Genomic DNA, 27,847 nt, shown 5'->3' with positions numbered 1-27,847 from the left:
GGCTAGGCTACGCAAATACCATTAGCATGTTAGCCCTTACGGCGTGTCACAATTTCCTGTTTTAATGAATGATAGGATTGAAACAAGTGCAAAAAAAATACGTTCATCTTCTGCTTGCATTGCCTCCCATGGCTAACTGGGGGGGGGGGGGGGGGGGGGGGGGGTCATGCCTCAAATACTGAAATATTACACATCTTCTGGGGGGAAAAAAACGAAAGAAAAAAACTCATTGTGTTGTTTCAACTTTAAGGTCGTTTTAATGTTTGAAATGCAGCAGGAGATGCTTTGAGAGATAGATTGATACCAAGACCCTGGGAGGTGTTGTTCTTGGTCTGGGTTTTAATACTCCATTTGGGGAGTGAGAGGGAAACAAAAGGAGCGAGAGGAAGAGAAGGAAAGAGTCTGGAGAAGAGAAGGATGGGATTGAAGTAGTCTGAGGAAGAGTAGGAAATTTGCATGTCGTACTGTACTTCATTAAAGACCATAAAAAAGACAGAGCATGGCATTGTGCTCTTCTCTTTCTCTCTTTCTTTTTTTCCACTCTCCCTCTGTACCCTGAGGCCACAGAGGTCTGAGGTTGAGGTCAGGCTTCTATCGGCTTCTGTCAGCCATTTAAAGACACTTGTGTGTGTGTGTGTGTGTGTGTGTGTGTGTGAGAGAGCACTCTCTGTAGACGCTGATTCTCATGAGCAGCCTCTGTAAAACGAGAGAGAGAGAGAGAGAGAAAGAGAGAGAGAGAGAGAGAGAGAGAGAGAGAGGGAGGGAGGGCGAGTGAGTGAGTGATGGAGGGAGGGAGGGAGGGAGGGAGGGAGCGCAGAGTAACGGCTGAGGATGAGGAGGCAGTCAGAGAGGAGAGTGAAAGGGACGGAGAGAGAAAGAGGAAGCTCCTCATGTTGACTCGGCATCACTGGTGCTGGGTTTTATTCCAGGCTGGCCGGAAGTTTACTGTTGCCCGTGTGTGTGTGTATGTCTGCAGATGGCCAACATTGTGACGTCGTTGTGCTACGTGGTGCTCGCAGCTGTGGTGGTGGTGTATGCCCAGCGACGCGGCCAGCAAGGTAAGACATCCTCATGTTCTTTCAACTTCCTTAACCATCCTCTCTTCTCAATCTGCTCACATTTCCTGTCTTTTCTCCTATACGGGTGGGTCCAGACTTTTACAGCTTAAAGAGATTTAGGGTTAAGTCAGTGACTTAAGTTCAAATGTTATCGACGGTATCTATGCAGGGAAAGTTCTCGGTATTGAGAGTCGTGCTATGCAGTCGATCCTTTGGGATGCCATCCACCCATAATAGTAGTGTAATATATTGTGAATCCATTCAAGCCAGCTGTCATGGAAAGGATCGTCCTAGTCATGACAGCCACATTCATAACACAATAGGTTCCATTCATATTTGTTGTATACAAGTCTATAAAACTGTATTTTGATCCAGCGGATCTGATTTTCTTCACGGTGAACTGGGAATAGTCGAATATTGCGCAAAGTGTGAACTGCTATTATTTATTTATCTATCTATTTATTTTAATTTGGTGCCTACATAGTGAAGCAGACACACATTAAAGATACACATTTGAGGTCATGTGTGCTTGGAATATTAATTTGTGTCAATGTTTTGGTTAATTTCTACGACTCTTTTTAAGTATCCACAGTTTAATGGTCAATCTTTGCATGCAGTCTGCTATGGTTATTAACTCATAATGCTGTATCTGGATATGGAGTGTATTTAAATCTCGAAACGTGAATTTCTGAATGACATGATGCATGCTGACATGAAAAGAAAAAAGGGGGAAAAAAAAAACCTTAAGTTCAAGACCAGAATCGTTCATAAACAGGACACGCTTCTTTGTCATAACCCTGTGTATGTAATTGCTGTGCAACTGTCACAAGGAGCACACAAGTCTGTCTGAGATCGAATTAATGATGTGTGCACGATGCATCTGTGCTTAACTCAACTCTGAGTACATCCCGTAGAATTTAATTCACTGAAAAATTCATAGACTTCTATTCTCAGTGCGCAAACGAGTAAGCAGGTTTTCTGTTCTTTTCCCACTACAGAGAAACATGTCAAAATTCTTGTCACGCTTACGCAGTTGATGTAAGAGATAAAGATTCAGACGATAAAAGGATGAAGAATTAATTTAAATGTTTACAAAATGTAATCGTTGAAACATTTTTAAGCACTTTGTTAAACATTTGACATTATCTCCTTTATGGTTGTAACATGAGTAAGTTAAGGGTTTGACTGATATCACCTCATTGCATCGGGTGTTGGAGGAGGCAACTGCAGCCAATCCCAGCTGACTTTTGGGCGAGAGGTGGGGTTCACCCTGGACAGGGTGCCAGTCTATCTTAGGGTAACACAGAGGCGAACAACCATACACGCATGCATTCGCACCTATGGGCAATTTAGAGTAGACAGTTAACATAATCTGCATGTATTTGGACTGTGGGAGGAAACCAGAGGCAGGCACAGGGAGAACATGTAAACTCCACACAGAAAGGTCCCAGGATGCAAAGTTCCATGAGAACCACCTTCTTCTAAACACTGCGCCACGGTGCCAGCCACACACACACTTATATATACACACACACAGTAGTGCTTGAAAGTTTGTGAACCCTTTAGAATTTTCGATATTTCTGCATAAATATGACCTAAAACATCATCAGATTTTCACACAAGTCCTAAAAGTGGATAAAGAGAACCCAGTTAAACAAATGAGACAAAAATATTATACTTGGTCATTTATTTATTGAGGAAAATGATCCAATATTACATATCTGTGAGTGGCAAAAGTATGTGAACCTTTGTTTTCAGTATCTGGTGTGACCCCCTTGTGCAGCAATAACTGCAACTAAACATTTCCGGTAACTGTTGATCAGTCCTGCACACCGGCTTGGAGGAATTTTAGCCCATTCCTCCATACAGAACAGCTTCAACTCTGGGATGTTGGTGGGTTTCCTCACATGAGCTGCTCGCTTCAGGTCCTTCCACAACATTTTGATTGGATTAAGGTCAGGACTTTGACTTGGCCATTCCAAAACATTAACTTTATTCTTCTTTAACCATTCTTTGGTAGAACAACTTGTGTGCTTAGGGTCGTTGTCTTGTTGCATGACCCACCTTCTCTTAAGATTCAGTTCATGGACAGATGTCTGACATTTTCCTTTAGAATTTGCTGGTATAATTCAGAATTCATTGTTCCATCAATGATGGCAAGCCGTCCTGGCCCAGATGCAGCAAAACAGGCCCAAACCATGATACTACCACCACCATGCTTCACAGATGGGGTAAGGTTCTTATGCCAGAATGCAGTGTTTTCTTTTCTCCAAACATAATGCTTCTCATTTAAACCAGAAAGTTCTCTTTTGGTCTCATCCATCCACAAAACATTTTCCCAGTAGCCTTCTGGCTTGTCCACGTGATCTTTAGCAAGCTGCAGACGAGCAGCAATGTTCTTTTTGGAGAGCAGTGGCTTTCTCCTTGCAACCCTGTCATGCACACCATTGTTGTTCAGTGTTCTCCTGATGGTGGACTCGTGAACATTAACATTAGCCAATGTGAGAGAGGCCTTCAGTTGCTTAGAAGTTACCCTGGGGTCCGATGGGATAATTGTGCGTGGTTATATATGTCCATCTCAAGCATAAAATCAGAATCGAATTTCTGACCTGTGCACAGTCCTGCATAGTTGGCTTAATCTGCTCGAACATCATGATGTCATGACATCAAAACCCAGCTTCTTTCATAGACTTGTTTGAAGAGTTTGTTATTTCTTTCTTTACTTCTGTCTCGTCGTCTAATAACATTAAGTTCTTTCAGAGTTTGTATCAAATATCAAGCTCTCCGCAGAGGTCCAATTGAGCTTGTAAGCCACCACTTTGAGAAACGTCTGTTACCATGCATTTACATCAAGATGGAGGACATGTGCAGAGAAAGCGTAGCCAGGAGGTAATCAGGTTAAATTGTTCATATGGTACAATTTTACTTTTGATCGGTTTGTGAAAAGTTTTAAACTACCTTTCTGCAACCGAATGAAATTTCAATCGATTTCGGCCTTTTTATTCTGATTGAGGTGTTTATACAGAGGATTTTGGGCTTTTAAACTGATTATAATTGTAATACTCGGCTCCATATAAACCCAGCCAGTGATTATCAATCAAAGACACATTTTAAAAAGCCTGTAACTGCATGTAAGGCTCTGCGACTATGCCCCCCTCCCGATAAAATGTATGCAGTTATTTCTTCCTAACTGAATTAGAGAGATACCAGCATTAAGAAGATCAATTGCCGTTAGGTCCTTTGAGTGGCTCTGTCTTACTTTCTTTGAGTGTCTCAAGCTAATTAGCTCTAGATACACAAATAAATCAATTTGTGTGACTTAATCATTCCAGACTAATCCATTTCTTTAAAACTGGCTGAACTCAGACTGTCCTAGAGCTCTCACTGCACTGGCTTTATCCAATGCTCTCATTCTGTCATCATCTCCCAAATTACTGTGATGGTCATCGCTCCCTTCGGCCTTCCTTACATCACCGCTGTGCTTCAGCAAAGCATGACTGGTGTGATGATGTCACTGTCAGCGGACACTTTCACTTTGTCACGCTGTCGTCAGCACCATTCAACTGTGGTACAACGCCTCCGAGCAGAGCAAGTTCAGACTTAACAAGGTCTCACATTGGGATGATGGCATGAAAAAAAATATATTGGTGGCACACTGGGAAAAAAAAAAAAAAAAATATATATATATATATATATATATCGGCATGAGATTTACTCAAGAAACATGTGGTAGCAATTTCCACGCATAGAATCTTCATCATTTTAATGAAGGTTTACAGAGCATCAAGTTTTATTCTCATAAAACATGCAAGTAAATTTAACCAGCAGTTTGGGTTTTTTTAAGTACATCGGACACAAACTTGAGTTACATTACATTAAGGGCATTAAGCAGATGGTCTTATCCAGGGCAACATAGAACATACCCAGGGCAGCAGTTCAGGGTTAGGCACCTTGCTCAAAGGCACTTCAGCCAGTCCTGCTGGTCCAGGGAATCGAACCAGCTACCTTCCAGTCCCAAAACTGCTTCTCTAACCATTCGGCCATGGAGTTAAACGCAGGTGATAGACGGATGTCTATGTGTAAGAGTGTTTATTCAGCAAACTGGTGAACAGATCCAAATCTTCAATCAAGCTCAATGTCAAAGTGTAGCAAAAGGTCAAGTGAGGCACAAACTGGTTATCAAAGGCAACTCAAAAGCCAAAGTCCAGAACACACAACTGAAGCCAAAAGCAGAGAAATAATGCAGTAATACAAAGGCTTGGTAAATCCAGGCAATACAACACTGAGTGTTTACTTTGCACCATGCATGTGTTCTGAGACGCCTTATACAAGTATACTTGAGCTGTGATTGTGGTTAATGTGGAACAGGTGTTGCGCTAATCAGAATTCGGGAGATGGAGGGTGGTGTGGTGTTGGTTATTATGGTCTGCAGTGGCCATGTTTGAGGGCTGCTGTGAACTCTGGGAGTTGGAGTCTTGAGCAGGTGCAAACATAATGGCTTAACTATTGCCAATATAAAACAAGTTTTATTCATTTATTTAATGAAAGAGAGCTTAAATGAATAGGATGGTGCAGTGGTTAGTGCAGTCGCCTCACGGGAAGAAGGTTCTGGGTTCAAACCTTGCAGCTGACTGGAGCCTTTCTCTGTGGAGTTTGCATGTGCATTGGTTTCCTCCCAAAGTCATGCACTCGTTCAATTAGCTACTCTAAATTGCCCATAGGTGTGTGTGTGAATGGCTGTCTGTTTCACTGTGATGCCCCTGTGATGGATTGGTGGCCCATCTTGGGTGTACTTGGGATTGGCCATGCACCACAATGGATAGAACACGAATGCTTAAATGAATTATGTAAATCAGAACACTGCAAAAAGTACGTTATTTCAAGTTCCTGTTTCTAAACATCCAATTTCTCGAGTCATTCATCACCACTGCTGCTTAATGGTTCCAATCAGAAGCTAGAAATCCAATTGGTACATTCATTGACATCAGCCTTCATTATTGGTGGAACCAACCATGACTACAGTACATATCTAACTCATGCACACACACACACCTGACTGAGAAACGCAAAATGGTTGAACCAAGGCAACTTTACCAAAACGCTTCATCTTTTTAAAATATTTCATTATATAATATCCATCTATCATCCTTAACTGCTTATCCTGTGCAGGGTCACAAGAAAGCTGGAGCCTATCCCAGCTGACTATGGGCGAGAGGCGGGGTACACCCTGAACAAGTTGCTAGGTTATCACAGGGTTGACACATAGAGACAAACAACCATTCACACTCACTTTAGAGCCACCAATGAACCTAACCTGCATGTCTTTGGATTGTGGGGGAAACCGGAGGAAACCCACACAGACACATGCAAATTCCATACAGAAAGGCCCCCATCGACCACTGGGCTCGAACCCAGAACCTTCTTACTGTGAGGCGACAGTGCTAACCACTACACCACCCTCATCCATAACACTCAAAATGGAATGAGTTTAAAGTTCCACAAAGGTGTATATACAAATCAAGTTCAAAAATTACAACACCTGTACATTAGTATGCAATTGGTTCAAGTAAACGTCATTTCTTTATTCTAGTTTTGTGAGCATTTGCAAAACTATTGTAAATTTAACTCAGTAAAGCAAATTAAGTAAAATATACACTGAGTTTAGTTATATACTTCTTTGGGTAAAAATCACAGATTTGTTTTTGTCCGATTTTCTGAACCACTGAATGATTGACTGTATTCACAGTGAAGCCAGTTGTTGCTCCGAATGCTCACTTCAGCAGCAGTGGCAGGTTCTTTCTCATGAAAACAAGTATTTGTGCTCATTTTGCTGTTCGTCTGTTTCTCTTTTCATCCACATTGTTGGAGACCGTGCTGAACAGCCCCTCATTTTACTGTATGCCCTAGTACAAGAGGCACAGAGGAATTTTAAGCCAATGGTACTTTTAAGGGCAGGAAATCAAACCCTGTTGACTCCCCAGGACTGGAATGGGTTCTTTGAGGCAGGAATTGTTTGCTCTGTCAAATATGTCTACATTTAAACAAGAGTGCTTGAGCTGATTGATGCACGAGGATCCTTGTGCTCCTCCAGAATTCCGTCAAATGCTGAGATTATATTTTATAATATAATTTATTTTATAGACACAAGTGTTTTACTGGGAAATGCACCACTCGTATTTTTCATATGAACTACATCCAGGATATTGCAGAACACATTTTTCAATATCCTCACTTGTAAGGAAATCGATGAATTGTTTTGATAAATTTGGGTACTTTTTGTTTGTGAATGTGTCTATATAATAAAAAGAAAATCACATGCTGGCTTGAAGATATGAAGTTTATCTTCTCATGTTGGAAAACTCATATTTTTCATACGAAAGACATCACAGATCTGAGTGACATATTGAAATAATATTGGCTGACATTGAGTGGTATATCAGATATAGCCCATTCAGCTAGCATGATATTGAACAAGTTGAGGACGAGTAGCTGAATGGAATATATCTGATATACCATGAAAAAAGTCAGCCATTATTATTATTATACATACACACTTTCTTCATATCGGCATTCTCAAAGGCCAACGCTAGCTTACCCATGAGTTAGCACTGTTAGCATGGCAGTGCAGTCACCTTCCAGCTGTTGTAGCATTCAGCAGTAGTGTTAGCAAAGGCCAATGCTAGCTTACTCATGAGTTAGCACGGCAGTGCAGTCACCTTCCAGCTAGTGTAGCATTCATCAGTAGTGTTCATCTCATCTCATCTCATTATCTCTAACCGCTTTATCCTTCTACAGGGTCGCAGGCAAGCTGGAGCCTATCCCAGCTGACTATGGGCAAAAGGCGGGGTACACCCTGGACAAGTCGCCAGGTCATCACAAGGCTGACACATACCTGTAGACACAGACAACCATTCACATTCACACCTACGGTCAATTTAGAGTCACCAGTTAACCTAACCTGCATGTCTTTGGACTGTGGGGGAAACCGGAGCACCCGGAGGAAACCCACGTGGACATGGGGAGAACATGCAAACTCCACACAGAAAGGCCCTCGCCGGCCACGGGGCTCGAACCCGGACCTTCTTGCTGTGAGGCGACAGCGCTAACCACTACACCACCATGCCGCCATCAGTAGTGTTAGCGAATGCTAATAAAGCAGTGCAATCAAGAGCAAGTAGCACAGGCTAATGACTGCAAAACTAACATTTCTGTCTCCAGACTCTTCTTTAACGCTGCACGTTCGCCACAGTATTTTTCACTTAAGTATTCATTTCCCTCTGTAATTTACTTAGGTACTTTTAAAATCAACTTCGACAATTACACACAACAGAGCGACCTGGCAGCCCACATTCTTTCAAAATCTTCCATTTTTAACAAAGCAAACTTGGTGGACATGTTTGTTTGCAAATTGTCAGAGTCGCTCGCTAGCGCGGAAGTTTTACGTCTCTGACGTGTGATGTCATGTTGTCTTGACAACCATGCAATATTGTAAACCATATTCAACGCTCATTCTCCATTGGGTAGAATGACGTAGGATCAGCAATAAGCCAACAATATTACATGCTATCAAACTAAATGAATGAAACCCGCTAGAAGGGAATAGAACACATTTTTATTCCATCGAAAAAGTGTCATGTATGTATAATAATTCCCGATATTTCCTTCCGATGATATCACTCCCAGTGTTTCCCTGCTGACTAGACGCGTGTTGTCAGAATGGTGAACCGGATCAAAATTAAAATTCTTTTGATTAATTTGCATGGTTTTTTTTTTTGTGTGTGTGTGTGTGTGGATGTGTCCATATAATATAAAGAACATTACATGGTGGTGCAAAGATATGAAGTTCATCTTCTCGTGTTGAAAAACTTAATTTCTTCATGCCACCATATAATATCCTCTAGGTATTTGGTTTACAATCTTGTTATTTTCTTTGGCATGACGCTTTCAGGAGGTCCTTGATTAAGTTGGTTGTGTTCTATTTTGCAGTGCTCCAGACACACCTCGAAACATTGGCTTTGCAGATATTACAAGTAGCTGAAGAACTTGGCGTAGCAAGCATGAAATACCTCCAAAGTACTGACCATTTGTTGTTAGCTCCCTCCATGCTGTGTTCACTCTCCTTTTAGCAAAATGTAAAGGTCTACTGGCACACTGCTGAGGTATGATGTAGTATGTGTTTGTAGACGTAAACAGAGAATAACAGAATTGATTTGAATAGATCAGCCCCACAGATTGACCCAACTGTCACTGATACCTGATCCAGCTATTTAAGTAAGTATCACGCCGATATCCGATACCCGTATCAAATCAGTACATCTCTAACTCAAACCACACTCGGAGTTGATCTGTGCTCCATATGGCCACATCATATTTATAGTGTGACTGCAAATATGCCTCGAGGCATCCCGGAGAGCAACAAATAGGCGGCTGATCAGCTCCGTCATCGCCCTAGCTGGAAAATATGTAATCATTGTAAGACTGTTTGTTTGGAAATTGCACTGAATGCTAGGCTAATGGATAAACACGACGTTATAACAGCGAAGATGAAAGCAACTGCTTTTCATAGCTTCATTCGTCATCTCATCTCTCGTTTCTAAGTTTCCTTAGCAGACCACCTGATTAAAACATCTGAAACAGTCTGGACAGGTATACAAGATATTATTCACGGGACATTTCTGTCTGAAAATAAATGCAACAGAAGACTAGCGTCGTATATGTACATGACAGCCCTTCTCCAGCAAAGACATTGGATGAAATCTGATCACATCTGGTCAATGGAGATGCATTTAGAATGCCAGATGTGAGCAGCTACACATCTCAGGTGTCCACTGATGATCTGATCATTGCTGGGTTTCATGTGACGTCACATCCGCCTCATTAGTTATTCAAAACTTTAGCTGGTGGTCTACCAAAGCTCAGTTGACAAAGTGTTTGTACGGAGAAGGTGCATTGCTCACATGAAAAATGCCTTACGCTTGTGTTGTTTTAGGTTGTTCGAATCGATCAAACCATGAAACTGATAAATGTTCTTCAGGGTTTTTTTGTGAACTAATAACAAGGGTGAACGAACGCAGGATTTCACAAAAAGATGTCGAGAAAGGTGGCTTTTGAACGAAGGCAGCCGAGTCGAAGCATGCTCAAGTTTGCAGTGAGCACTTGGTGAAAGGTTTGTATCTCCCTCTCAGCTCTGTCCTTAGTGTTTTCCAAGTACTTTTCTTGCTATGTGTCATCATTTTACAGTACTTTTTTTAGTCATGAAGCGCTAAAGTCCCCAGCTGTTTCTTTGTTTGCTCCTCACTCCTCACAAAGTCCATATACATGAAGGTCGTGACAAAATTCTTCCCCAGCCGTACAGTTACAATACGCCGTGATCACTTCTCCGTCTTGTTTAACTAAGATCCAGGTCTTTAAAGGGGTTTCTGATGATCTTTGTGAATGATTTACCTGATAGATAAGCGCCAACACAAGTGAGAATCAAGCGAACTGTTGCTTGTCTACACTTCAACTTGCAGCTTTTCATTGTAAAGACACGAACGAAAAGCTTAAAAAAAAATACACGGGCAAAATCAATACAGGATTCATTCGGCAGCGACTTGATAGCGAGGTCCTTTACCCAGCCACATACAAAAAAGTAGTAAGCCTCCATACTCTTCCACTCTTTCATCTGTTTTGCGGTGTAGAAGGACGTCTGCAACACCAGATAGTTCGAGATGTCGGGGAACTCGACTGAAGGGTAGTTTTCGAGATCGTATGACAAATCCTTCTTTCCCAGACTGTAGGGGTCGATTCCATTGCACATAGCAATCTTCTGAATATATCTAAAGCAAGCAGCGGCTTCTAGATTACGAGCGTACTCTGATAAGTTATCGCGAGATGTTTGCGGTACGGCAGTCGTTTAGGCTTGCTTCAACTTGGAGCTTTTCATTGTAAAGACACGAACGAAAAGCTTAAAAAAAATACACGGGCAAAATCAATACAGGATTCATTCGGCAGCGACTTGATAGCGAGGTCCTTTACCCAGCCACATACAAAAAAAAGTTGTAAGCCTCCATACTCTTCCACTCTTTCATCTGTTTTGCGGCGTAGAAGGATGTCTGCAACACCAGATAGTTCGAGATGTCGGGGAACTCAACTGAAGGGTAGTTTTTGAGATCGTATGACAAATCCTTCTTTCCCAGACTGTAGGGGTCGATTCCATTGCACATAGCAATCTTCTCAATAGATCTAAAGTGAGCAATGGCTTCTAGATTACGAGCGTACTCTGATAAGTTATCGCGAGATGTTTGCGGTATGGCAGCCGTTTAGGCTTGCTTCAACTTGCAGCTTTTCATTGTAAAGACACGAACGAAAAGCTTAAAAAAAATACACGGGCAAAATCAATACAGGATTCATTCGGCAGCGACTTGATACCGAGGTCCTTTACCCAGCCACATACAAAAAAAAGTTGTAAGCCTCCATACTCTTCCACTCTTTCATCTGTTTTGCGGTGTAGAAAGATGTCTGCAACACCAGATAGTTCGAGATGTCGGGGAACTCGACTGAAGGGTAGTTTTCGAGATCGTATGACAAATCCTTCTTTCCCAGACTGTAGGGGTCAATTCCATTGCACATAGCAATCTTCTGAATATATCTAAAGTGAGCAATGGCTTCTAGATTACGAGCGTACTCTGATAAATTATCGCTAGATGTTTGCGGTACGGCAGCCGTTTAGGTTTGCTAGACCACCAGCTATTTCACTTCCGGTAAAACCGCTAAGAAAAGTCACGTGACTGAAACCCAGCAATTCAAGGTGCCATAGTTAGGAGAATTCACAAAACCAAACCCAGTCATACACACAGCGGGTGCTGACAATCCACTCAGGAGTGTTTGTGTACACATGTGATGTGATGTGATGGTGATAATTAATGTTGAACACAATCCAGAAGGAGGTAACATGAACACAAACAATGGGGTACGTTAATGAAAATGCTGTCCACTTGACTAATTATATTAATGACCTGATGGCACAGGTCACCATCATTAAAACTTCAGGACGACTCATCAATCTCCTGCAAAGGTAAACAAACCAAACATCATCCTCACACACGTTTTGCTCTCGGTGCTATGTTCTCAGAATGGATAACCGAAAGAAATAGACCTTATAGACACAATTGACAATCAGAGTTTGTTCATTTATAAAAATGAATGCTTACAGCTGCTGCCTGCTTTCATTTTTCTAATGACAAATCATCAAAACAGCCATTGCTCTGCTTTGAGTGTTTGGGATGATTGATTTGCTCGTGTGTGTATGTGTGTGTGTACACAATTAGATTTGTGTTGATGTGGAATGGCTGGAAGCTCAGTTGTACTCGAAGCAAGACATTTGTTTTTCAGTTGTGGTTCTGCTCACGTGATGATGGTCATCAGAAAAGTTAACTCATTTCGCGAGAGTTATTAATAATCCTGTGACCTGAATTAACCCTTTCACCACTGCGTAACTTTATAAAGACTGCTGTCACTTTTTATTCGATCCACATTCACTGGATATGACCAATCACATGCTCTGATTGGCTACTCTGCTACTAGGATATCAGCTCATATACCGTGAGTAGAGAAAAACAAAATGGCAGAGCATGTGAGCATGATCGAGAGGGGGGATACACCCTGGACAAGTTGCCAGATCATCACAGGACTGACACATACAGACCATCAACGGCCAATTTAGAGCCACCAATTAGGCTACATCCACACGACAATGGCAACGAGATTTTTTTTTTTTAGCAGGTAAAAAAATAGTGTCCACATGGGCAACGGATCAGTAAAATATCAGGTACATATGGCAACGCAACGCTTGCTGAAAACGATGTAATACACATGCCACACCTCTACGTGCGCTGTAAGACGGTCCCATCGGAGACACCAGAACAATAGAAGAAGTAGGACGCATGCGCATAAACCCCTTCTTCTACCCGGCGTGAAGCACTCACAGGAACAAACACACAACAACAAGAAGAAGATGGCTGCGACTATGCGAGGAAATCGTGCCTTCTGTGTGTACAAATTAGTTTTATTAGTGTGCATAGTTTTATATAACTTAATTTTCTTATTGTGTGTGAACATTTTGAAAAGAATTTTTATATAATTTATATAACTTTTTATATTGTGTGTGAACATTTTGAAAAGCAGTCTTATCCAATAAAAAAAAGAAATTCAAGAAATGGTTCAGTTACTTGTTTATTTAAAAGAAAATCTGTATACAAAAGTGAATGCAATGCAGTGGTTCATACAAAACAGTCTGTTGAAGGGTCTTCTAGTCATGTGGTTGTGACGTCATTGTAAACAAATCCGTTCTACTCATCCAGACGACTTCGCAACGGCGCCGTTGCCAGATTTTTCTAGCCTGGCAAGCCAGACTAAATGTGAATATTTAGTCTGGCCTCGGTCCATAGACATTTCCGACGGGTGTGGGAGGAACAAACCGCTGTCTTTCAAACTGTCTCTGTGCGTATAGGCCAACGCTCTGACCAATCAGCGCAACAGTGACTGTGACGTAGTCAGAGCGACAGAAAGCAGTGGGGGAGACCTTGAAATAAATCATTTTTCAAAATGCGTATTAATTAATAAACAGGTTCTAGATATTAAGAAGTTTGGAGATAATGACCACAAGTTTGGAGTCTGTACCACATAGTTAACATACACTCTTATTTTTTTCAAGTGTTTTTCAAGGGTTTGCTTAAACTGTTTTTGAGAGTTTTTATTTAGTGGTGTTTGGTGAAATAATTTCCCTTAAATTTAAAATAACGGGAAAATAAGAAACAATCAAAAAGTAATGTTTCAAAGCTGTTTATTAATTCTTCGTACTGCACAAACTAGCCCCATCCTTTTGGCTATGAGCGGAGCCCGCTGGTAGATCAGACTTTTGCCATAGCCGGTCGGCAAAACAGCGAAAACGTCCTTCTTGAAAAGGAATGAGCGGAGAGACTCTTCCTGCTCATGTTTCAACGAAAACTCCAAGTCTAATTCTTCTAAAACTGATTCCAAAGCGGAGTCAAATGCGCGCTGTTCACTAGCCGTAGCCATCTTTCCTGCTGCGCTTTCTCCAGCGTCGCGCAGCTTTGTCGTAACTCCTGCAAAAGCCCGCCCAAAGAATCCAAACAAAAACCTTGCCTTGTGATTGGCGGGCACGATTTGATGCCCGGGGTGTTTTTGTTTATATGGTGCGAGGCTAGACCCATTCGCTAGGCAAAAATATTTTTGGCCACTAGATGGGTGGGTCTAGTTTACTAGGCTAAGATTTTTCCACTCTGGAACCCGTTCTCAAAAAATATCGTTTTGGGGCACCCAAAACGCCAGTGCCGTGTGGACGCCAGGCCGAAACGATAAACAATTTTATCAGATTCACCTGAATCCGTTGCCGTGTGGACAGGGCCTTAGCCTAACCTGCATCTCTTTGGACTGTGGGAGAAACCGGAGCACCCGGAGGAAACCTACATAGACACCATGCAAACTCTACACAGAAAGGCCCCTGTCAGCCACTGGGCTTGAACCCAGAACCTTCTTGCGCTGAGATGACAGTGCTAACCACTACACCACCGTGCCGCCCATTATAGCATCTCTGATATGTATTAGAGTATATAAAACTGCTTTACTTTTTTCCCAGCTAGCTTGAATGCAAGGTATTTACATATATATCCCTCATAACTATGCTCACATTACATGAAAAAATATATATTTTAATTAAACACACAATTTGAGTGTTTTCAGAGCCTAGAGCTGTAAATGAATGCCATTTTAAGAGCCCGTGCTTTAGCCGTCATTAAGCGGTAGAGGCCTGTATAGTGCTAATTCAGTCAGTTTTTCTTCAAGACTCTCCCCTCTCACTCTTGATCTCTCACTCTCTCCATCAGGAGCAAGCAGACAAAGACTCTTTTCATTCCATCAATCATTGCGCCAGGAGTCCAGACAAGCCCATCACTGGCATTTTAATTATTCATGAGCTCCTAAGTGCAAATGAGACACAATCTATCTGTGCACCCACTGTCCCGACCACTTCCCATTCTGCTGAGCGCGGCACTGCCGTTGCCTTTAATCTACAGCTTATTTTAGCATGTGGTTCCTATAGAGTCCTCGGTATTCCTTGCTGTTGAGTCGTGTTCAGCTGTGCCGAAGCTGAGTTAATTGCAATGTGAAATGAGTCCTTGGGAGGCTTTGTCGGATTACAGGAGCTAATGTACAGCTATCAGAATGTTAGATTTAGCTTATCCAAAGGTGCAGGTAGGATTAGAGGAAAATGTCAGCTTGGCTGTTAATCCCGGTTCACACTTCTAGGGTGTTTTAAATGAAAAAAAAAAACTTTTCTACATCTTTCCTAAAGAGGATCAGGTGTGAATTCTGCTGCCACAGCTTGCTGTGAGGTGTGTGAGTTTGCTAACACTTAGTCCCAAGTACAGATGTTGTCAACAGCTGGAGCTTGCTGCACTCTGCCTGGTGGCGGAGGGAAAGAAAACAGGTGTGACCCAACATGTACAGCTAAAGGTCTCATTATCAGGTAAGACAAAATAAAAGTGAGTGCAATGGCAAGTTCACAAGCTGGGTTTCTTTGAAGAAAAAGCAAAAAAAAGATGTCAGGTGCATGAAATAATAACGCTGCCAGCAATGTACTCAGAGAGCTCATTTTCACTCCCACTTTGAGTCACTCTCATTTTGCTTATTATATCTTGGTTCAAACTACAAAAGCCAAAAGGACGTGCCTCATCCCCGCATGGCTCTGAACGGCTGTTTACCACTGAAGATGTTGGAAAATAAACAGCGTATGAATCATTCAAATGCACGTCTGTCGATATGTTTCCTTTTCCTGCAATGAATCAACATCATAGATGCACTCTTCACCAACAGCTCGGTATTCCAAACAAACACGTCTCTCTTGTTCACCACTGAACACATCTTTTCTTCGTTTATTCCGATCGTGTTTATTGACTCAGCGTCCTACATCAGTGCAGATCCTCGCTGCTTTTTTAGTACTGTACTGATCTGAGAAACTAGTTAGTGTCAGATGTCTCTGTCTGCCTCTGACTAAGACGTGGAGAATGAAAAAGAATGATGAGGGATTGGGTGGAGAGTGGGTTTGCAAGGGCCACAACGGAGAAATATGGCCCAAATTTATTTACTGTCCAAAATGTGATTGTTTCATAATTGGAAACGTGGATTTTGCTTCCTGCGTCGTTCTGATAGCATCACTCAATAAATGGACCTCCGGAGTCTCGTCTACAAATCCCAGATGCTCAAGCGCCATGATTCCGATCTCGGTGTCTCCCGAAAGCAGGAACATGATAGTCGGTTGGGCTGCATTGACAGATTCTGTTGTGGTGTTGTTCCTTCAGTGCGCCCGCCTGCTCTGAATATCCCCTCGAGCCTGTAAGACGTCTAATAAATTTGGCAACAAGATGGAGTCCTTCACACAAGCTCTTCTGTGAAATAATAGATCTGTTTCTTTCCTGCCGATGGGCCAAACAACATGGCCAAGTGAGTCTCAAACAGACATGAGAATGTTTACTCGTGGAGGTCAGCACAGCAAATGTTGTCAGCTTGTGTGTACTCCAAGATCTTCTTAAAGGCATTACACAATGAGGCGCAGTTAAATTATGCTTCCATGTCCGCTAATTCATCTAACAAGCGAGGCAGCTCTGAACTCGGCTGCACTCTGTTGGACGAGTATGTGTTTTTGCTCGTCTTATACGCTGCAGTGGGTGGAGGGTTCAAAGAGTAGTAACATCTTGAGCTGTTGCTACCCTGACAAGAAAGTTAGGGGCCATATGTAAAACAAATGAGGGTTTTATAGGAATATAGTGTGTCAATGTGAGGACTGATTTACACTCAGGGTTTTGTTAATCATCGCATGCCATATTTCATGAAATATTTTGGAAATGGGGCATAGAGTACTGCAGAGTTCCTCGAATCTGAAACTCGTAAAGTCTAGCAGAGTTTGTTCACAAACGAGATTTGTCTGCAGACTGCCAAACTTTAAGTCATGAGTGGGAATATGGAATCTTTCCAGACACGTCTACGGTACACACAGTCCACAAAATGTTCAAGCAAAGACAGTGGCAGGAAATATTTAAAAAAAAAACTGATTTGTAGCCTGCATGAGCAAATTAGACTCACTGCTTCCTGATGGCGTTGCCCATGGTTCTACCATAGCAAAAACACAGGATTTTGTGTTGAATGAGAATTATACTCGTAGTTATTATTGCGGGCGGCATGGTGGTGTAGTGGTTAGCGCTGTCACCTCACAGCAAGAAGGTCCAGGTTCGAGCCCTGTGGCCGACGAGGGCCTTTTTCTGTGTGGAGTTTACATGTTCTCCACGTGGGTTTCCTCCAGGTGCTCTGGTTTCCCCCACAGTCCAAAGACATGCAGGTTAGGTTAACTGGTGACTCTAAATTGACTGTAGGTGTGAATGTGTGTGTGAATGGTTGTCTGTGTCTATGTGTCAGCCCTGTGATGACCTGGCGACTTGTCCAGGGTGTACCCCGCCTTTCGCCCGTAGTCAGCTGGGATAGGCTCCAGCTTGCCTGCGACCCTGTAGAAGGATAAAGCGGCTAGAGATAATGAGATGAGATGAGACATTTACTTCACCAATGAAGGCTGTAAAGCACTCTGTTCGACTGTAGAGTTGATGCTTAGTGTCTTTGGTTTCCAGGGCTATAGCATGAACACAGAGTTAGTTCCGGGTTAACATATGCCATGCAAAATACCCCAGAATCCAGATCCAGAGATGGTTTTGCCTGGATATTTCAAATCCCATATAACCTATATATAATGAAATCCATGTTGGGGACTCTCTGATCACGGTATTGTCAAAAAATCTCCAGATATGCTCCAGATATGATCCAGATTCTTGCAAGAATTTTCAAAGATATCTCTGGATTCTTGGGATTTTGGCGCAGTGATCGTGATGGTGCAGGATGGGACTAAAATCCCAGAGATACTATGGAAATGATTACATTACATTTCATGACATTATAAACATTTAGCAGACGCTCTTATCCAGAGTGACGTACAATATACCCAGAGCAGCTTGGGGGTAAGGTGCCTTGCTCAAGGGCACTTCAGCCATTTCTGCTGCTCCAGGGAATTGAACAAGCAACCTTTTGGTCCCAAAGCTGCTCCTCTAACCATTAGGTCATGGCTTCCCCTTCCAAAGGTGATCTATTACAGTTTGATCTGGTGACGGGGTCAGCCATTAAAGTACAGAACTCATCATCATGTTCTTGTGACACTGTGAATTTTCATCCTGTAAGTAGTGATTATACTGTAAAATGAGATAATTGTAGCTATAATTGTAGCCTGTGGCATTAAAAAACAAAACAAAACACTTGACTGGTACTTACGGGTTCAACGTGTACCAACAAAACATTCCCCACACCATTACATCACCACCACTAGCTTGAACTGTTGACACAATACAGGTCCATGGACTCATGCTGATGATACCAAATTCTGACTGTCTCCATGTTGCAGCAGTGATCGAGATGGATCAGATGATCATCCATTTCACTGAGTCTGTACACACCGTAGCCTCAGATTCATGATCATGGCTGACAGAAATGGGGTTATATGCCTTGCTCAAGGGCACTTCAGCCATTCCTGCTGCTCCAGGGAATCGAACAAGCAAACTTTTGGTCCCAAAGTTGCTTCTCTAACCATAACGCTATGGCTTCCCCAATATAAAGCTATGCCTGCTCAGAAATGTTGGAAGGGCATGTCCTTGTGTCCATATCTTTGAACAGGAAACTAACTGATCTATGTTGGAGTCTCGGCCTCCAGAACTGGGACTAGGAGACCCCTGGTGTACTGCATGTCTCTGTATTTTTCATACTGTAGATATAAAAAGATTGTTCAGATCAGGTAAAACTTTTTGAGCCTGTGGATAGCATTTCAAATTCCCTGTGTCATTCACGGCCAGTTCTCTACTGGACCACTGTGAAAAATGAAGCCAAGAGGCTGACCAAAACATCAAAGATGAAATGTTAAATAAAACCCTGAATGTTTAATGAAACCTTTAAAGTCTGATATATGCACTACTGACATCAGTCATGTTTGATGTGTTTTGCGTAGCCTGTAATGACGCACACTGAGAATAATACTAAATCATATCCATCCTAAAGTATAATACAGAGCAAAAATGATCTCCAATAGCCTGCAATATTTCAGTGGGTTTTTTTTTTAGGTTCAACGAGACTGCATCCTCTGCTTCGTGAGTAAATTATTAAAGAGACTTTTAATGTAGTTGCTAAAAAAAATGGAGCACAGAATCATTATTTACCCATTAGCGTAAAAGCTAGCATTAAGCCCATACTAACCTCAGGTTCCTGGGATCTGATGTAGGCTTTGTTTACAAAGATCAGAACCTTGTGCATATTCAGATATGATTTGTGATAATCATTTAAAGACCAACAAGTTGAATCGCAACATTCAAACAAGTGCAGAGCAGTGAAAGTCTCTGGTGAGTTGTGAAATTGTACACATTCTTTTCTTTATCAGATTAGGGTTTTACCGTAATCTGATAATGTGAGGAAATAAAAAAGAAATGACTCAAAGATTGTTTTAAAACTCATATGCAAGACAGATAGAAATCTGGTTTGAAAAATGTTTCTTTCAGGTATGGGACAGATAAGTAATCAACCAAACACCGACATCTATCAACGCTAACAATTTCTCATATGGTGTCATATGTCTCATAGGGTGTTGCTATGGCAACCAGAAAATGCAATTTGTGAAAGAATGTTGTGCTTTGAGCACTGGGAATTTGAATGGATAATATTTGAATGGTAGGTCAAGTAGTTAAAGTCGTGAGAACATTACCGCAAGACATTTAGGAAATAAGGATGCTGAATACTGTTTATATTGTTTGTCTGAGTGTTTAGTCTATGTCTAGTTCTTACGGTATCTAGAGTGTTTATACTGTTTATATTGTTTGTTTTTTCAATTATTCTATTTTTATTTTTATTTATTGCATTGCCCGTTTGCACCGTGGGTCACAGAGGACTGAAATTTCATCTGTGCTGTATGTCGAGCATGTATAGCATATTTGACAATAAAGTTGACTTGACTTGATATACAGTATCAGTTTGAAACACCTACTCATTCATAGGGTTGGGTTTTTTTCTATATTTTATGTTTTCTACATTGTAGAACAATACTGAAGACATCAAAACTATGAAATAACATACGAAATATGGATGAAATTATGTGGTAAACAAAATATGTTTCGTATATTTGATTCTTCAAAGTAGCCAGCGTTTACCTTGACGACGCTTTGCACACGATTGGCATTATCTTAACCAGCTTCATGAGGTCGTCACATAGAATGCTTTTCAATTAACACGTGTGCCTAGTCAAAAGTTAATTAGCCCAATTTCTTGCCTTCTTAATGCGTTTGAGATCAAATAATAAATAATAAAAATACTATAAACAGCCCTATTTCATCCACAACTGTAATAATCCATATTATGTCAAGAACCGCTCAATATAGGGTGTTTTCACACTTGGTCCCTTTCAGCCATCTAACCGAACTCAGATCGATGACTCAGCATTTTTTGCGCATATGTGAACACTCCAACCGTACCCAGACCCCTTTAAAGCGAACCGAACTGAGACCACCTCAGGAGGTGGTCTCAGTACGGTTCGCTAAAAATCAACGGTACGGTTCGCCTAATCTGCGCATTGTGAACAAAAAGCGCACCGGGTTCACTTCGCCTTTTTCACTGTAGTTTAACCTTCTTCGTTTGCCGTAGTTGGTCACGTGACTGTAGCAGGGAAACTCAACTTCCTTTTGGAACTTACCACAGCCGCTTTACAGTTCTCTGAACTTACTGACTGATGAGTCGGCCACAATAAAAAAGTGAGCATAGCTGGAATAAATTTATTTTCCTTAATCTGCACTATTTTGATCAAAGAATACAGCAGGGCAAGCATGGCAGCAGATATTTTGATTCAAGAGAAAATTACCCAGAATTCCGTGCACTGGGGGTCTGAGGGCTCTAGAGGACCTGGTGTGAACAGAAAGAGGACTGAGGCCCCATCAAAGCTTAACTGGACCTGAAAGAGAACCCAGTCCTCTTTGTAATAAATTCACAGTGTGAACACAAAAAGAACTGAGTTCTTTTTCTGTTGGTCCACTTTTTGGTCCACTTAAAGAGGACTGAGTCTGGTTCCTTTAAAGGGGACCAGGTGTGAAAACACCCTAAGTAAAAAGAAACTGCATCCATCATTTCTTTAAGGGTGTTTTCACACCTTATATATATATACAGACTCAGCAAAAAATGCTGAGTCATCGATCTGAGTTCGGTTAGATGGCTGAAAGAGACCAAGTGTGAAAACACCCTAAGACATGAAGTGACTTTTAATTAATAAAATAAAGAAAAACCATTGAATTTGAAGGTGTGTCCAAACTATTGACTGGTCCTGTAGATAAACTTATGATTGAGGCTAACAATTTTGCTCACTGTTAGAAGCTATTGATTCGGTTGGATCCACAAAGGAAACAGGAAATAAGTGCGAGTCATATCAACATTTCCCTCAGATATGTTAGTAATTTATTGAGAAAAGAGTCTACAGTATGTAACTGGGTGGCACGGTGGTGTAGTGGTTAGCACTGTCGCCTCACAGCAAGAAGGTCCTGGGTTCGAGCCCAATGGCCAGCGAGAGCCTTTCCGTGTGGAGTTTGCATATTCTTCCCATGTCTACATGGGTTTCCTCCGGGTGCTCTGGTTTCCCCCCACAGTCCAAAGGCATGCAGGTTAGGATAATTGGTGGCTCTAAATTGACCGTAGGTGTGAATGGTTGTTTGTCTCTGCGTCAGCCCTGTGATAACCTGGTGACTTGTCCAGGGTGTACCCTGCCTCTTGCCCATAGTCAGCTGGGGTAGGCTCCAGCTTGCCTGCAACCCTGTAGAACATAATAAGTGGCTACAGATAATGGATGGAGTCCATGTAACTAAAAAAAAAAATAGCCTCAGTGAGGCTGTAGATCATACCAGCAAGACGGCCATAAAATCATAAATATGACAAGTGGCGCCACCATCTTGACAACTTTTATGCACACCTACCTGGGGAACATTGAATGTGAGTTTGATTGAAATCCGATCAATCCTGTAGGACAAGTAGCAAATTTGTAAATTACAGACGGACAACGGATGGATGATGGATGCCGCGTGATCACATCAGCTCATCCAGCCTAACCAGCAGCCGGATGAGTGAAAAACCACCCTATTATTATATTTTACATGAACTTCGAATCAAATGTATGTGACTTGCTGTAGCAAAACATCAAAATTGCTGTCTAACTCATAAACTTAGATCTATCAGAAATTTTCAACTTCTGAAGTAGTGAATATCGAGGTACAAACATCATTTACAAGTTTTGACTCCTTGCTAGTGGCACTGTGGTGGAGTGGTTTACACTGTAAGAAGCAAATATGGTTCTGGGTTCGAATCTTGCATCCAACTGGGGCCTTTTTGTGTGGAGTTTGCATGTTCTCCCAGTGCCTGTATGGGTTTCCTCGTGGTGCTTTGGTTTCTTCCTACAGTCCAATGATATTTTGTGAACTGGATACTATAAATTGCCCGTAGGTGTGAATGTGAGTGTGGCTGGTCATTTGTCTTTGTGTTAGCCCCAAGATAGATTGGCGACCTGCCCAGGGTGTACCCAATCTCTTGCTCAAAGTCAGCTGGGATTGGCTCCAACTTCCTCCACAACCCTGATGGATAAGCGGTGTAGATAATGGATGGATGGATGGATGGATGGATGGATGGACCCGTTGTGATTGTGATACATGAGAAACCTGGAAACACAGAACTGCTTTTTCAACTAAACGTAAATAAAATTCACCCAGTGGAAAAGCTAATTCACCAAAGGGCGAATACAGGATGTGAAAGACCTTTGCGAGAACTTGGTAAAAATAAAAAAAAGAAAAAAAAGAAAAAGAGGACAATCTTAAGTATTGCTCACACCAGACTTTTGTGTCGCGGTGTTTTACTGTTTACTTGGTGCACATCTGGGGGAAAAATGCTCACACACTAGGCTTTCTTTGTGGTAAAATTCTGTTTGTTGTTGTTTTTTTCTCTTTGCCTGCTAGGGTTTTATTGTTAGCTACATTGGCACCTCTGTAAATCCTCCTTTAATATAACTCTTCTGGACATCACAGAGAACATGACCTCGTTGAAATGCAGCATTTGTGTTTATTGTGAGCATATTTAAATCAAGCAGCTCTGTAGACTATTTTACGTCAGTCCACAGCATGACACAACTACACTCAAATAAATAAACTTATTTAAATGAATGTATGCATAGATTGGACAAGAGTCTATGTGACTTGGTCATCGGCAGCGTTGAGCCTGAGGCTGTTCCTATATCACACGCTAAATCAATCAAGTGTTTTTCTTTCTTCTTTTACTTTAACCAAACTTTCCATCAAAATTTCACTGTCTAGCCCTGGGCAACTTCACACCATCCAACCATCTTCAGACATATACTTGTTCTCTCTCTCTCTCTCTCTCTCTCTCTCTCCATCCACAGACATAAACACACAAGATGTTTTACTGTCTTTGGAAGGACCTTGGAATGACATAAGGATTATTGTAACTACAAGCATGTCTTGACATACAGTACCATTCAAATGTTTGTACACACCTTCTAATTCAATGGTTTTTTTCCTTTATTTTTATTTATTAACAGACACTTCATGTCTTAAAGGTAGACTGCCTTTCAGATTTTTCAAGTGTAGGTCATAAAAAGAATTTTCCCGACACCCAATTATTTTTGTTTAGTGGACCAAAAGCTACTGAATTCAAATCACAGACTTCCGATTTTATTAGTTTTTTTTTTTTAAATAGAACAATTAATGAATTTAAGGCCACATGGCCCTAAATTCTCTTCTATTTTTGCCTGCTTCACCATGACCCAGTTCAAGATACTACATCATGCATGACGTGGTGGGCTTTCCCTGTTCATGCAAGGCATTGTGGTATACAAATTTGAAACAGGAGAGGAAAATGGAGGACATGAGCATGCAAATGAAACGTGAAAGACTGACTACAGTAACAGAAAGCGAGAAGAAAAGACGTTATGATACATATGAAGGAAAGGAAACACAGGACCAAACTAATAAATATCAGCGGTCAGTGAGCACCTCGGTGTGATCAGCTGTTTGTTCAGCGACAGAATGATGGAACTGTGAGTGCACGGTCAAAGATAAATCTGCGCATGCGCACACACACGGACTTCCTCTGTCTGCTTGACTGCACGAAGCGAGCAATTTTATGCACATTATTTGCTTTAATCCCCTCTTATAATACATAGAGCCAAATTACTCAATTCTGATTGGCCAATCAAGGAGGGCTTTTTTCCTTAACATGGGGCAGTATTTCTGAAATGCTATTGGCTAGTTTGTTGCTTGGTTACGGTTACAAAAATTAGCAAATTTTGTCAACAAAATGGCTGACTCTGCTGACTCAGCAATGCCATATTTCGTTATATTTGATGAAGAAATGATAAACCAATTGAAAGCTGCAAGCGAAAATGAAAATGCCAAAAAAGTATGAATTTTTGGCTTTCCGTGTTGAAGAAATGGGCTCAGAAAGACAAATAAATGACTCTCTAGTGGCATATGAATGCTGTGAGTTAGACAATTGCAGTTTTATGCAGAAGTGAGGAAAGAAAATGGGAAAACTACGAACCAGACTTTCTCAAAGTAATGCAGGCAGCATTGGATCGGCATCTGAGACAAGAGAAATATCCGGGATCAATCCTGAAAGATGTTAAAATCCTGTCCAAAATTCTCGTGCCGTGTCGCCGTGTCATGATGAAAGACACTTTAGAAACTGATTCAAATGTGCAAGATAGTCTTGCGCCCTGATTGGTTCAGAAAACGTGAATGACAAATGTTGTGAACTTGAATGGCTTCCGAAGTATGAATTTGGCCCTATACAGTGGGGCAAAAAAGTATTTAGTCAGTCACCAATTGTGCAAGTTCTCCCACTTAAAAAGATGAGAGAGGCCTGTAATTTTCATCATAGGTATTCCTCAACTATGAGAGACAAAATGAGAAAAAAAAATCCAGAAAATCACATTGTCTGATTTTTAAAGAATTTATTTGCAAATTATGGTGGAAAATAAGTATTTGGTCAATAACAAAAGTTCATCTCAATACTTTGTTATATACCCTTTGTTGGCAATGACAGAGGTCAAACGTTTTCTGTAAGTCTTCACAAGGTTTTCACACACTGTTGCTGGTATTTTGGCCCATTCCTCCATGCAGATCTTCTCTAGAGCAGTGATGTTTTGGGGCTGTCGCTGGGCAACACGGACTTTCAACTCCCTCCAAAGCTTTTCTATGGGGTTGAGATCTGGAGACTGGCTAGGCCACTCCAGGACCTTGAAATGCTTCTTACGAAGCCACTCCTTCGTTGCCCGGGCGGTGTGTTTGGGATCATTGTCATGCTGAAAGATGCAGCCACATTTCATCTTAAGTGCCCTTGCTGATGGAAGGAGGTTTTCACTCAAAATCTCACGATACATGGCCCCATTCCTTCTTTCCTTTACAAGGATCAGTCGTCCTGGTCCCTTTGCAGAAAAACAGCCCCAAAGCATGATGTTTCCACCCCCATGCTTCACAGTAGGTACAGTATGGTGTTCTTTGGATGCAACTCAGCATTCTTTCCCCTCCAAACACGACAAGTTGAGTTTTTACCAAAAAGTTCTATTTTGGTTTCATCTGACCATATGACATTCTCCCAATACTCTTCTGGATCATCCAAATGCTCTCTAGCAAAGTTCAGACGGGCCTGGACATGAACCGGCTTAAGCAGGGGGCACTGCAGGATTTGAGTCCCTGGCGGCGTAGTGTGTTACTGATGGTAGCCTTTGTTACTTTGGTCCCAGCTCTCTGCAGGTCATTCACTAGGTCCCCCCGTGTGGTTCTGGGATTTTTGCTCACCGTTCTTGTGATCATTTTGACCCCACGGGGTGAGATCTTGCGTGGAGCCCCAGATCGAGGGAGATTATCAGTGGTCTTGTATGTCTTCCATTTTCTAATAATTGCTCCCACAGTTGATTTCTTCACACCAAGCTGCTTACCTATTGCAGATTCAGTCTTCCCAGCCTGGTGCAGGTCTACAATTTTGTTTCTGGTGTCCTTTGACAGCTCTTTGGTCTTGGCCATAGTGGAGTTTGGAGTGTGACTGTTTGAGGTTGTGGACAGGTGTATTTTATACTGATAACGAGTTCAAACAGGTGCCATTAATACAGGTAACGAGTGGAGGACAGAGGAGCCTCTTAAAGAAGAAGTTACAGGTCTGTGAGAGCCAGAAATCTTGCTTGTTTGTAGGTGACCAAATACTTATTTTACCGAGGAATTTACCAATTAATTCATTAAAAAACCTACAATGTGATTTCCTGGATTCTTTCCCCCCATTCTGTCTCTCATAGTTGAGGTATACCTATGATGAAAATTACAGGCCTCGCTCATCTTTTTAAGTGGGAGAACTTGCACAATTGGTGGCTGACTAAATACTTTTTTGCCCCACTGTATATTATAAACAAGTAATCGTACAGTTCCTCGTAAAATTAAGGCTCAATTTCACTCGTGATTTCAAAGTTTTGAAATTGCCCTCGCCGCTTTGCGACTTGGGCACTTTTCAAAACTTTGAAATCACTTGTGAAATTAATCCTTAATTTGACTCGGCCCCATACGATTACCTGTACAAATTAAATAACTTCCCAGCCACAGAACAAAATGGCCTGATTATTTGTGAAATATTACAGAGGTAAACATATATCACAATGACCAAATTTCAGAGAGAACTAAATTTCACCGATTTCATGAAATCGAAAGGCCGTCTCGCTTTAAAGTAATGATGGATGTCGTTTCTCTTTACTTACTTGAGCGGTTCTTGACATAATATGGATTACTACAATTGTGGATGGAATAGGGCTCATCTCATCTCATCTCATTATCTCTAGCCGCTTTATCCTTCTACAGGGTCGCAGGCAAGCTGGAGCCTATCCCAGCTGACTACGGGCGAAAGGCGGGGTACACCCTGGACAAGTCGCCAGGTCATCACAGGGCTGACACATAGACACAGACAACCATTCACACTCACATTCACACCTACGGTCAATTTAGAGTCACCAGTTAACCTAACCTGCATGTCTTTGGACTGTGGGGGAAACCGGAGCACCCGGAGGAAACCCACGCGGACACGGGGAGAACATGCAAACTCCACACAGAAAGGCCCTCGCCGGACCCGGGGTTCGAACCCAGGACCTTCTTGCTGTGAGGCGACAGCGCTAACCACTACACCACCGTGCCGCCTGGAATAGGGCTATATATTGTATTTTTAATATTTACTGTTTGATCTCGGACGCGTTAAGAAGGCAAGTAACTAGTCCACTTATTAACTTTTGATGAGGCACCTGTTAATTGAATAGCATTCCAGGTGACTACCTCATGAAGCTGGTTAAGATAATGCCAATAGTGTGCAAAGCGTCATCAAAGTAAACACTGGCTACTTTGCAGAGTCTAAACTATGAAACATGTTTTGTCTCATTATCTCATCTCATTATCTCTAGCCGCTTTATCCTGTTCTACAGGGTCGCAGGCAAGCTGGAGCCTATCCCAGCTGACTACGGGCGAAAGGCAGGGTACACCCTGGACAAGTCGCCAGGTCATCACAGGGCTGACACATAGACACAGACAACCATTCACACTCACATTCACACCTACGGTCAATTTAGAGTCACCAGTTAACCT

At 41.8% G+C, this 27,847-nt stretch overlaps 1 protein-coding gene across 1 annotated transcript in view; it reads left to right on the top strand.

The window, feature by feature from the left end:
- Positions 1 to 27,847, top strand: part of cntfr (ciliary neurotrophic factor receptor) — a 415,519-nt gene that overhangs the window by 149,356 nt on the left and 238,316 nt on the right. Inside the window, exon 2 of the mRNA XM_060909413.1 lies at positions 977 to 1,058. Coding sequence (XP_060765396.1) covers positions 977 to 1,058 — 82 coding nt within the window. The remainder of the gene's footprint in view (positions 1 to 976; positions 1,059 to 27,847) is intronic.

This window comes from Neoarius graeffei, chromosome 25 (assembly GCF_027579695.1).
Source record: "Neoarius graeffei isolate fNeoGra1 chromosome 25, fNeoGra1.pri, whole genome shotgun sequence".
NCBI classification, from domain to species: domain Eukaryota; kingdom Metazoa; phylum Chordata; class Actinopteri; order Siluriformes; family Ariidae; genus Neoarius; species Neoarius graeffei.
The sequence above is the reverse complement of the archived record's forward strand: the minus strand, read 5'-3'. Positions and strand labels throughout refer to the sequence as shown.